The 13,488-nt window shown below is 40.3% G+C and overlaps 1 protein-coding gene across 1 annotated transcript in view; it reads left to right on the top strand.

Moving 5' to 3' along the window:
- Positions 1-2,717: 2,717 nt before the first annotated feature.
- si:dkey-220o5.5 (actin filament-associated protein 1-like 2) overlaps positions 2,718-13,488 on the top strand; it is a 28,716-nt gene continuing 17,945 nt past the window's right edge. Inside the window, exon 1 of the mRNA XM_038274335.1 lies at positions 2,718-2,970. Within this exon, the coding sequence (XP_038130263.1) occupies positions 2,955-2,970 (16 nt within the window). The 5' untranslated portion in view covers positions 2,718-2,954. The remainder of the gene's footprint in view (positions 2,971-13,488) is intronic.

Below are 13,488 nucleotides of genomic sequence, written 5' to 3'. Positions count from 1 at the left end.
TGCTTCAGCTAGAATCCATGGTGGTAGAACGGATATTGCTGTCTGAGTAATTTCTAAATTGGTCATTTTAAATTCTTTTATTTTGTTTTCATTTGTTCATCCAAAACTTCTCATTTCTTTTCTTTTTCTCATTATGGATTTAAAATTTCCAGAGTTATTACCTTGTAGATTTAACCAATCATTTATTTGTAGTTTTGTTCTTTTTAAATCTAACAGCATTTCTCCCATTGCTGCTGCTGATGTGGTTTAAATGCTCCAGTAAATAATCCTAATGCCAGATGTTGGATAATGTCTAATTTAGCCAGATGTGTTTTAGCTGCTGAACTGTAAACTATTCAACCAAAGATCTTATCATACCTGTATTAATCTGATTTAGTGATTGTTTATCTGCTCCCCAGTCACTGCCAACCAAGCATCTCATAATATTTAAGACTTTCTTACATTTATCAACAATCTTTTCAATATTTATATTCCATTTTAGTTTCTCACCAAACCACAGTCCTTAAGGCTTTATATACTTTATTTGCTCTATATAATTTTAATTTTATGTCCTCGTTTATTTGTTTTTCATTAAATATCATTACTTTTGTTTTCTCCAGTTTTTTAAACATTTTTAGCTGCTTCTGCAAAGCTTATGTTTTTAGTCTGTATAATTTTCCTTTGCTTTCTTCCTTACTTCACATCCTCCATTAGTAACTCTACGTTTTCCTCCACAGTTGCAACATTTTTTTCGTACTTCTTTCCATTCTTTAAACTTGTGATGTTTTGCACATCTCTGCTTCCCTTTCAAACTGCTGCTGTGTCTCCAGACCTTCGACATTTGAAGCAACAAAGTGTTGGATCTAAGGATATAAGGTCTGACCGTAAAACTGAGATAACCTGTTTTGATATTTGGTGGAAACTATTTTTCCTTACATTTAATGAGGATTGAAAAGCTTCCTTTTTTTCTCCATTTTTTGTTTTTGACAATCTCTTTAAGTTATTCACTTTTCCACCAACAATTCTTCTCGTCATTTTATTAAGATCTTCATCTAGAGGTATCCCATAAATCACTCCTCTAAGTTTTTTATTTTCTCCCAACATTTAAAGCCTTATTCTTTATTTTTTCAGACTACCAACAGATTTCCATCTCAGAATCTTTATCATTTCAACATCTCCAAGTTTCTTTTTTATTTCTCTGGACACGGCAATGGGGCTGATGTTATCCGGTTTTTCTTTGTTCTTAAGTTTTAATAAACTTTAAATTCCTCCCTCCTAACTTTCCTTTCATCTTCTGAACTACTTCCTTCCACTTCTCCTTCCCTCCCTTAAATATCACCACTTCTCTTCCCTTCATCTGTTTTATTTTTCCCTCTTTTTAATGGCGTCCAGCCTTCAGAATCCACGTCTTCCTCATTTTCTTTCTCCATTTCCAACCGATCCATTCACATAACAGTTTAGCCTTTTCAAAATCCCATATATTTTTTATTTTTCTCGCGCCCCTCCAAGTCCTTCTGACAACCAACACACCACATTCACACCCAGCTCTGTTTACAGCTTTTATAGTATTTCAGTATTAATGTTTTTATGTTGTTTTTCATGTTGTTTATTTAGATTATCTTTATTGTTGAAAGGAAATGGATCTGGCTGCCCTCAGATTCATACTCACACCTTCTTATCCCCTATATTATACATAATCTAAATCCAGTATGTCAGCTGTTGGATCAATAAAACAATAAAAAGATTATAAAATACTTTCTTAAATCTCTAGACCACCACTTTTAGGGGTTGATGAGCTCAAATTTAAAACATCCTGTTTAATAACGGATAAAAACCAGTTTGTGGGGAATAAAAACCAGTTTGTGGGGAATAAAAACCAGTTTGTGGGGATGGCACAGTGTAAAATCCTCCATCAGAAATCACCAGTTCATTTTTTTTAAATTGGAGGCATAAAAACAGCTTCTTCCCCTCTGCCATAAGACTCATGAACACTATATATCAGACTCCATAACCTGCCCATGCCATTTACACTGCTGTATTGCACACTGGTCTATTTGCACTACCTTGTACATTTTACTTTTTATATATATATATATATATATATATTTTTTTTTTTATTTATCCATATTTTTATCCTAAGTGTATATATTAGTATATTTTTTGCATGCCTTATACCCCAGTCTTTTTAGAGTTTTTTATAATTTTATTTACTATTTCATATATGTTTCATGTTGCACGATTGTACCATAAAAAATTCCTAGTTGTGAACTCCTTCACTAACAATGGCAATAAACCCGATTCTGATTCTGATAAAGTTGTCCACTGGGCGGCTTTTCTCTGTCCAGATGCAGGCCGGTGTCTTTGGTTAATTGCTTTTGTTATTTATTGCTGTTGTTAATGGGCTTTCTGGTCCATTGGATTAAACTATTCTCTGTAGGTCCAGGATGGAGAGCAGAGGTCCGCTCTGTTGGTGAAACACTTTAAGAAGATTGGGACCAATAACCTCTGGAACCTTTCCTTCCCTGAATGCACAACCACAGAACATGCATTTTGACTGCTGGGAGGAGGAATTAAATCATAACAGTGTGGGAAAAGCTAAAACCATACTGGAATGTTTCACAAACTAAAATACAGAGAATGAAGTGAACTAAAGCTGAGAGGACAGAGGAGGAAATCAGCAGAATAAAGTCAGTCACATCTGAAAGAAGTCAGAGAGAGAATTTCAGAATCTAAGCTTGTTTTTCTGGCTAACAAATAATGAGATTGTTGGTCCTCCTCTTCCTCCTCCTCCTCCTCCTCCTCCTCCTCCTCCTCCGTGCACTGAGGTCTTGCACAGGCAGCACCCGGCTGTTGGACCTCAAACTGCTTCCCACAGAGCCAACAGAGGGAGTTCAGGGAGGAGTTGTGCCGGCTGCTTTGGATTCTTTCAGCAGAGACATGAGACTGGAGATGAGCCGGCGCTGAGACAAACAGACATGGACAAACAGAAAGGTAACGAGCTCGTTTACAGCCTCTGCTTCGTCTATGCTGGAATAAATTCTTTACAGCACAGAACATCTGTCCAACTAAAGATTTAAAATATAACATTTGAAGGGTTTTCAGACCATTGGTTTACTGTGAGATGATGTAAAGGGCCTACACTGTAAAAACAACCCAGAAATAAGTAAAAATCTCTTTAATTAACTGTATTTCCCCTTAATTTGAGAAGGGAAATAAGATGATTTCCCAATGGAATGGGTATTTTTACTCTTAAAATAAGACAATGTAATTGTTTTTTAATTCTTATTTTAAATGTAAATTGTCTTGTTCCATTGAAAAAGTGTCTCACTTACCTCCTCAAGTCAAGAAAAATTTTTACTTCATTTAAGAAAAAAAAAGACTTATTTAGATTTTTGCAGTTTACTGCTGCTGTGAGAAGGTGAGAAAAAAAAGGTGGAACATTTTGTTTCTCTGAGCATCCAAAGTCTGCTTCAGGTCTCCTTTCATTACCAAGCTGCTTCCAGTTCTTCCACAGGACCGAAGCTATAATCACTGGTACACTGCAAAAACAATACATAAAATAAGTTTAGAAAAAATCTTAAATTAAGTGCATTTACCCTTAATTTAAGTAGGTAAATAAGATGATTTGCCAATAGTGATTTTACTCTTAAAACAAGATAATTAGATAATGTGCTCTTGAAATAGACAATAGATTTTTCTTGTTTTAAATATAAATGATCTTGTTCCATCTGCAAAGTGTTTTACTTACCTCCTCAATTCAAGAAAGAAATTAATTCCTTAGATTTAATTTTTTGCAGTGTACTGAACCATTACAGATTTACTGCAGTTAGTCAAAGATCACCACACTGCAAAAACGATCTAAAACGATCTTAAATTAAGTGTATTTACCCTTAATTTTAGCAGATAAATAAGATGATTTTGATGAGACATAAATGATCTTTAAAAGACTCAAATCACTTCAGTATTTGTTTGATTGGTTCTGGTTCCTGTTTGGACCCAAAATATTAATACATTTGAACTTTTACAGGTCAGATTAGAACCAGATTACATCAAATTATGCTTAAAAAATAACCCTAATCAAGGAGTGGACACGCTGGAAAAACAATCTAGAAATAAGAAAGAAATTCTTATTTCAGTGGGTAAATAAGATAGTTACTCTTAAAATAAGATAATTAGATAATATGCACTTTAAATAAGACAATAAAATTGTGTTTTCTTATTTGAAATGTAAATGTTCCTGCTTCCATTTGCAAAATCTCTTTTACCTCCTCAATCCAAGAACTAATTCACTTATTTTAAGAAAAAATTACTTATTTAGATTTCGATTTTTTCCAGTGCAGGAAGTCCTTTATTTTTATGATTTTTGTAAAAATCTGCTTATCCTATAATGGAGCTTTAGCTTTTGAAGGAAAAATGTATATATTTGTTGCTTAATGTTTAAAATAAAGGTAAATAAGTAATATGAAGAGGTTTACTTTAGAAATGTAGAAATATTGCACCAACAACAATAGAAAGCAGCTGAATTATCTGTGTTTACATTAGAAAATGACCTTTATAGATGAAATAAACCCTTAAGACCATCTGGTAAAGCCATATTTTGTTTTAAATTGGTGGATAAAAAATGATAAAATAAGAAGTTTGGCTGCGATGTAAGGAAGAATGAAACCAGAAGCCTAAAAACACAACATGCTAACTGTCCAAAAAGGTTAAAAAACAATCCACTGATCTTTGTTTCCAAGTCTGAAGACGTTTCGCTTCCAGGAAGCTCTGACTTTCCTGGATGTTGGAGGCTTCATACAGCAGCCCAACAACGCCTTGTTTTCTATAAAACCTGGAACTAAACGCTATTTCTGACATTTTGAATTGAAAAACCTTCCTGGATGTGAAGCGAAACGTCTTCAGTCCAGCGGATTGTTTTTGAACGTTTTTTGGGAATGACTCTGACCTGGATGACTGAGAATCTCCACCAGCTTGCTGACAATAAAACACCGTCAGGGCTGTTTTCATCTTCATGGACTGAATGTTAATAACGTTCAGCAGGGCTGTTTGTCTCTGTTGGCCTTTTCTACAAGCAGCACAATGAACCTTTTCAATGAATAAACATTGTTTGGCTTTCAGAGTTATTTACTGAAAGCTCCATGCACTTTCTGCAGCTGCAGCTCTTTGCCTGTAGGAGGCAGAGTGTCAGCCTGCTCTGCTGCAGGCTCTTTATCTCACCGTTGGTATGTTAACAATCGGAAACACCCATGCCTCCATCCTCCTCCTCCTTCCTCCTCTTCATCATCGCCCCCTCCTCCCTTGTGGCCCCCAGGGACCCCGTTAATGGACTGTTTAGATCCATCAGATTTCCGGGTGTTTGTGTCTTCACCTTATCCAGACCAGCAGCTTTTTTTCCCATATGAGCATCAAACCCAAGCAGTGAATCAATGACAGAACCTTCATCTTTTCATCAGTGTCACATTAATCTATTATAGTGATGGGTTGATTGTGAAGGGGAGGTGCTGGTTTCTGTGGTGCTGAGGGCCGCTAGTGGGATTAATCACTGGAAGAAACTGAGGAGAATGAATGGGAACCTTTTCTTCTCACAAGGAACCAACCAGGAGATGAAAGCGAGCCGGTCCACTCAGAGGGGGAGTTACCTTTAGGCAATACCAGGCAGGTGCCTATAGGGCCCCATGTTCCTGGGGGCCCCATAAAACTCTGTTTCCATGTATGCTTAATACAACTATTCCTTATTTCTGCACATTAATTATGTTTTTGATAAAAATCCTTTGACTAAAATGCCGTCAGAACGCTGATAATATTAAGTGTGTCTCAGCCAGAGCATGTGAGCAGAGCAGAAGAAATATGCGGTTTTCAATTCAAAGGTCAGTTCGCTCCGATGCGCTCACAATGTCATTTAAAAAGTTGGATTATAACATTTATCTAAGTCTATGTTTCAACTTTACCACATAATCGCAGACATGAGGATTGCATATTGTTTGATAAAAAGTGGGATAAAATATGGTCAAAACATTAACTATCTACACTTAATGCAGAGTGGGTTAGGGCCTGTTTTTGAAAATGGATTGCATACATGCATCATTCGGAATTAACTAATTTGCAATGGAACTCAGAGTGACCTTTTTAAAATAAATGAATAATTAAAGAGGAAACAACATGAAGGAGCGAGGTGTTACGTTCACAGCTGCCATCATTTAACAGCCAGTTAAATAAAACGATCCACATGAATCGGTCACATCATTAAATCAAACGCCGTGTGTCGCAGCGCCCTGACATCATTACAGGAAGGAAAAATGTCAGAAAATCTGTGGGAGCGTGGAGCGGAAGGAAAATGAAGGTGAGCGCGAAGCGAATGAGCGAATTTCCTCCTGAGCCCCCCCCCCTTCAGTGTCCACCATATTGGATCAGTCCATTTGCTGCACATGATCAGAAAGGTCCAAACAGACAGCAGCAAACCATTTGAAAACAAACCATGCAAAGAGCAGTGTTGCCAACTTAGCGCTTTAGTCGCTATATTTAGCCACTTTTCAGACCCCTCTAGCACTTTGATTTCTAAAAAGCTCCGAGCACCAAATCTAGAGACTTTTTTCTGCTACTGGAGACTTTGGAGACAACATCTAAAAGCAGCGAACTCTGCTCTCTAGAGCGAGTAGATTGGTAACCCCGCCTCCTGCTCTCCTCTATCTTGTCTGCTGTCATGATTCATGCAGCTATTATTTCATCCAAATGAAAAATGGAGAACAGATAAGCAGATCATGGCTTGTCTACAGTGAAAAGAAGGACTGGGTTATTTACTTTGGCCTTTTTGGAAACACAGGAAGGAGCAATCAGCTAAGTGAGCTTAGTGCTTGGAATAAATCTTTCATTCCTTTAGAGACAGCATGAAAAGTCAGCTGAGTACAAAACATAGAGAGGAAAACAAGAAGAAAAGGGACAAGAAGAGAGGGACACAACCTAGAACAGATAATGGATGTCTATTCTATTAACATTTCTATATCTGGAGAATGGGGCTGTTTGATGTGTTGTCGTCTCCATTCAGAGGGCCCCCTGCCTGTCTTTGCTAGGGCCCCACATTTCCTAAATCCGCCCCTGCTGAACACATGTTTGTTCTTCTCCACATGTTAGGAGCCAAAATCCCACGATGCCGCAGCAAACCATGACCAAACGTCCTTCTGACCTGAGACACAAAAAGACATGTGATCAAAGCATGTCTATAAATGAAGGTGTCCCCACAAAGACACCAGCTCCATGTTTGGGGGTTTTGCAGGAATCAAATCTTCCTAATTTCAGGGTTTGGTTGTCATGGCGGCTGTACTTAAATGACTTTCTCTGAACTTTGCCGTCTGAGCCAATTACAGGAGCAGCTCAGGCCCTTTGCTCTCTGTGGCTTCAGACCAAAAATACACAAAGTCAGAGCGACAACGAGCAGGACGGTCCGCTGACCACGGAGAAAGGCTTTTCATCAACATCATGCTCAGACTCCCAGGTGGCTGGTTTTCTCTGCTTCTCCCGGAGGAACCGTCCTCCTGAATTATGAATCTAGAGTTTCTCTAATCCCAGCCAATCACATCTTTACTAAAATATGGCCGCTGCATATCACATCCTCTGCACACGGTCGGCTGGGACTCTCCGCCCAGAGTAGCACAGTCTTTGGGGAAGCAGCACAAGCAGTTTTTGATTTAAAGAGGAAAAAAAACTCTCCTAAGAAGGTTGCTGTTTCCTCCTAGCTGATCTAGTTCTATGATGAGCAAAGCGTCCGGACATTACTGTGGATGGATGAGTGACGGGAGCTCATACAGGAAGCACTTTCTGCCCGTTGTAAACATTTACAAACTTCTAAAAGTTCTTTAAATGTGAAATGATTCCATCCTGTTCAATAAATGATCAGTGTTTTTAATTCAGAGTAATTTTCATGTGAATGTGCTTTACTGGAGGCATCCATGTTTGTCAAAGAACACTACTGCCACCTACTGGTTAGTGACGTCATGGTGCGGTATCGGCTGTTGATCAAGTCCCAGTGCTGTATCTGGTGTTTGTCACAACGCGCTATTATCCAAGATATCTTGAAAACATTCTTCTTCCAAATGTTGGCTACATATTACGGGTTTTTTCTCTGGCCAGAAGTTCGATGGCAAATCCTCCCTCTTCAAGTTGGCGATCCAACGACCAACCCGTCCGTGGAGGATCAGGAATCAGAAAGGTGGAATAACTCTTTTTTTCCACTTTTCCCCGATGTATTCCAGCATCCAGCTGCCATGCACGTGGGCATTGTCAGTTTCACTATAGCTCTGGTGAATTTCAATGGTGAAGTCCTCTGGAAATCTTCAATAATTGTTGTTGATTGCAGATGTGTCTAGTAGTTCCCATTGATTTAGCTTGTAAAGCGGGGAGAATGGCGCTAGGCTTACCGCACCGTGACGTCACGGTCAAATTATAACTTTCCTCAAAGTTCTGCTCATTTGTATCGTGGTTAGAGGTTTGAAAACACAGATAGCCTCAGGACTTTTGGATGATCTCAGGGTTTAATTCGTGTGCCACCAGTTTAATCTACTCTTGTGGTAAACCTGCTTGTAGAAATCATAAAGACAACACCTAATCAGATCTTGGTTTATTCTGTGATTTTTAAAGTCGAAGGGAAATCATTTAAATGTCAAATCATTCTGGCTTAAACATGTACATAAATGTAATCTTTATCAGACGATATTGTCCGGCAATTTAGAAAATGTCTATTTAAAAAAAAAAATCCTGTCTTAAAATCTGTGTTTTTTCCGTTATCTTCTGCAGGCCAGTTAGTTCTACGTCAGCCTGAACACCTAAATTCAGCCAATAATATATCAGCGGTCATCTGTCAATCAAATGTTTCCGGTCATAGCATCTTGATTCATGTGTCGCAGCTAATATACGCAACGGTTGAAACCAGAATCCTTTCCTTTCCCATTGAGTTGCGTCCCAGTGTCCACGGGGATGGACGTCTGTGTCTTCGGCAGGCGTAGAGCTAACAGAACTGGCAGCGTTGCGAGGCAAGGGCTCAAACATGGACGGCTGGAAGCCTTCTAAACCAAACCAAGCTTCTGCCGCCCTGGCGTCCTCTTCCACAACATCTTCGTCCCCGCTTTCCTCCTCTAAATAAAAAATGGATGACGGAGGAGACTCATCCACGACCTCCGACACTAAACTCTCCTCCTCTTGCATGTTTCCTCTGTCCATAGCGTTCCTTGACAGCGTCGTTTCTAAGTCACCAATTTAGTGCTACTTGGTCCCAATGGAATTTCCCATTGGGAACCTGCTAGCACTAAGTTGCTAACTGGTTAGCAAGATGCTTCCGACCAACCGGCCACAACCAAACTAGCTTGTGAACCTTCCACCTCAACAATCCCGCCCCCTTGATAATCGACCAATCACATTCACTTTATTCACTCGTGTAAAGTCGGGCACCACTGGGAGAATTCGGAAACACACTGGTTGGAACAGCCGCTTGCAATTTACACCCCCTAGTGTTGCCACTGGTTTCATGTCCAGCAGGTGTAACTAACGGGCGTTCACGAAACCTGGTCACAGTTGGACCCGTTGTCCTTTTAGATCTGGTTTTATTTTTATAGATGCGAGATGATTACAGCCTCTGTCCTGGATAGAAGTCGCTCTCTGGGTTCTCAGTTGTGGGGCTTTGTGTTGAGGCGCCTCGTTTAGGGCAGGGAAGCGTCCAGCTATCACTGCTGCATCCTGGGGCCTTACAGCCAGAGGTGATGCTGACAGAGTGGATCGCAGGTTTTGGGTCCCTGGTGTTTGCCTTCCTGCTGTCTGTTGTTGTCGCGGCGGTGTGGGTGTGTGAGGTATGTGGATCCCGGTGTTTAAAACAGCAACGGCCTGATAAGCAGCTCTGTGAAACAGCAGAGGAGTTAATCAGAAACATTTAACCTTGGTCTCCCACTCTGGGCGGACGCACTGAATGGACCCAGTCTGTCCCCTCAATGGGCACCAAGACAGGCCGTCTTTGTCTCCAAGCCCACGCCCCCAAGGCTCATTCATCAAAATAGGATCAGAAGATAAATACCAAGTTTTAGATCCTCTCTCTGGTTCTATCAGCACATCCAGAACCGTGATCTGGATCTGAACCACAGCATGAAGGCCGCCTGGGATCCACTTTCCTCCAGTCGGTACGGTTACTGTCATGTGATCTCTGTGGGTTGAGAACACGCTTCCATAACCGGAACTAAAGTATTCACACCCTGGATCTTTTCCTCATTTCTTCCTGTTCCACCGACCTTAGAGCATTTTAGTGGATCTTTTGACAGAACATGGAAGGAAATGGAAATATGTTTTTTTAATAGTTTGCTATAAAAAAACATCATAAACATTTGGTGGGCGTTAGTATTTGTAGAACCCTTTTCCTCTGCTTCTCCAGCTGCAGGTCTTCCAGCTTCTTAGCTTTCAGCTTCTTAGCTTTGATCATCTAGCCTCAGGAGAACACCTCAGTGTTTATTTCAGTCTTTCCACCAAATGTCGGTTGTGTTTTTAGGTCTGGACTTTGATTAGGCCGTTCTAAATTTAATCTGCTTCAGTCTAAATCAGGGGTTTCAAACCGGTTCCAGAAAGGGCTGCAGCTTTTCTTTCCAACCAAGCAGTAGCACACCAGACTCCATTCATCTCATCAACTGAGTGTCCATCTGAACATGATGAATTGGTGAGATGAATGGAGTCCTATGTTTGATTGCTTGGTTGGAAAGAAAACCTGCAGCCCTTTCTGGAACCGGTTCTTAAGACCCCTGGTCTAAATGCTCCATCATGTCTCTGGCTGGATGTTCAGAAAAACAATCTCTCATCTTACTGTACGTAGTGAGGACCATTCAGCCCTGACCTATAGTGCATACCTCCCCCTTACCTTAAAGCTGTGGTTCCCAAACTTGTCCCTCTGGACCCATTTTAATAACAGTAAGAATCCAACTACTAACAAAGACACCAGAGACTGAATGCTCCACCTTCACCAGCCTGGAAAGGACTATGAGGAAATGGCCAAGCAGCTTGGTGAAAAAACTCCACTGTTTGAGAAATCATTAGAAAATGGAAGAAACTAAACATGACTGTCAATCTCCCTCAGCCTGGGGCTCCATGCAAGATCTCACCTGGTGGGGTCTCAACAAAGGTGACACATCAGCCCAGATCTACATGGGAGGAGCTGGGATCACTGTTTCCATGGTTACTGTTGGTAATTCACAAGTCATGCATGGAAAGGAAGGTTCTCCTGCTTAAACCAGCACATGTTAAGGCCCGTCTTCAGTTTGCCAGTGACCATCTGGATGATCCAGAGGAGTCATGGGGGAAAGTCAGGTGGTCAGAGGAGACTAAAATTAACTTTTTGGTCTGATAAGTTTTACTTCACGGATGCTTATGGCTGAAAATAGGCCGGTTGAGGTGCGGTTGGTTAAAGGTTTAGGTTGGTTGTGAGTCCCTGATTACAGAGGAGCAATTTCTCTCACAGCTTTAGACAGGACACGTTTATTGATATATAATATTTTAGTTTCAGGACAATTCAAAGATGCATAAAGGTAATAAAACAATTAATGACTATTAGAAGAGAATAAAAATCTATAAAAAAATGAATGATTGATTAAAAGATAGAAAGCTGGACAGAAAACCTCATTTATAATGTTTAGATATCTCAGTCAAAGGTTTTAAAACAAATAGTTTAGTTTTGATTTAAAGACTCATTTAAAGACCAGTTTATTCCAGATTAGTGGAGCAGAAGACCTAAACACTGATTCTCCATGTTTGGTTCTGATCCAGTAGACCTGAGAGGTCTGGCTGTTGATCCACGAGCCAAAGGAAGAACTGGGCTGATGTTGCCCGGCTTAAGGTTCTCTAGCTTAACCAGATCCTTCTCTAAAGGGCAGCAGGTTCACTAAAGACGCTATTCCTGCTGAGATGTTGCTGAATGTGATTATAAGTTCTGTATGGATCTTCAGACTGCAGCCTTTATCAGGTGGTTTACTGCTGGTGATGTTGCTCTTCCAGATGAACTGGTGATTAAAGAAGGAATAAATTATAAAAGTATAAAAGCAGGAATTAAAGGACACCTTGCGTAGTTTAGGTTCGGATAGTTTTTTTTTTTCAAGAAGAACCAGCATTTCAGAAGCTGAAAACCAAATAGACTGTCTCTGCTCTTTACTCTGAGTTAAATATTAGCAGCATCCTGAAGCCTATTAGCGTGTTTCCTCTGATCCATTAAAACCTGAAGGCCAGAGCATCAGAACACCTGTCATGGGGGACTTTCACCTGAGCAGGAGGGAAAACAATGGACCTAATTATTTCTTGAAGAAGAGGCAGCCATCTTGTGAGAGTGTGATTCAAACCTGAGAACGAATCCTTTAAGGCCAGCAGACCTGCAGAGCAAAGGCTGCTGAGGTCAGAGCATGAATGCGCAAACAAACTTCATCGCTCTGATAAGTTTGCTTTGTTATGAATAGTTTCCTTCATGGTGCTGCTGATATTTAAAGCTCCTCCGTTTATTAACAGCTGAAAACGCCTGATGGAGTTAAAGCTGCAGGAACCTGTGAAGTTTGTGGATTTCCGCCTGTTTGTTTGGCAGGAATCATGGAGAGAGTTAAACATTAAGGATCTGAAGGCGAACAGACAGACAGTCGGTCTGTTTTAGAGTAAACAGAGATAAGGAGGAGCTGAGAGATCAAACATGAGTCACTGCTTCGTCTCTTCATCAACAGCAGCTTCAGCTGTGACTTAGTGGGACACGGAGATGACCGGTGGGACCCGTTTGATGTTCAGAGTTATCTCTGCTGCTTTCAGACTCCTCTCAATGACAGCAAACATGATGCTAAAGAGCTAAAACAGACCAAAGACCAACTCGTCTGACCTGTTTTGAGACTGACTCGTTGAGCTCTTCTATCGCTGACTCGTCCAGTAACTGACTCCTCAGGTGTGAAGAGTCAGTCACTGACTATCCCCTGTGTTATTATTGACTTATTAAGCTCTCTGATTGTTGGAAAGTCTTGTAAGTGAGGGCATGTTTGGTAATTGACTCGTTAACTTGTTAATCTGTTCACTAGCTAGCTCATCCTGCTGTTTGATTGCTGACTCATGCTAACTGACCGAGTTTGAAACTGTTTAACTGCCGACTTGTTCATTTGCTCACCTCTTTTAACATTTTTAACAGCTGACTTGTTCACCTGTCTGATTGCTGACTTGTTTGGTAATTCACTCGCCTAGCTTTGTGATTAACATATCGTTCAGTTTTCACTTGTTTCCTGAGCGACTCGTTCACCTGTAGCTAACTTGTCCAGCTGTTTTTAGGCTTTTAACACGTTTAATCAGTGACTCGCCCAGCTGATCACCAGTTTTAATGCAGACTTGGTCTATAGCTGACTTGTTCGGCTGTTAACCTGTTTAATGACAGATTAAACTAGTTGTTTGAGTACTTGTTGGATAATTGACTCATCCAGCTAAATAACTTAAGATGATTGAGTCGTTTCATCTTTCTCTTCTTACCCGAGTGAC

This window comes from Cyprinodon tularosa, unplaced genomic scaffold (genome assembly GCF_016077235.1).
Source record: "Cyprinodon tularosa strain WSP-4 unplaced genomic scaffold, ASM1607723v1 ctg909, whole genome shotgun sequence".
Classification (NCBI taxonomy): Eukaryota; Metazoa; Chordata; class Actinopteri; order Cyprinodontiformes; family Cyprinodontidae; genus Cyprinodon; species Cyprinodon tularosa.
The sequence above is the reverse complement of the archived record's forward strand: the minus strand, read 5'-3'. Positions and strand labels throughout refer to the sequence as shown.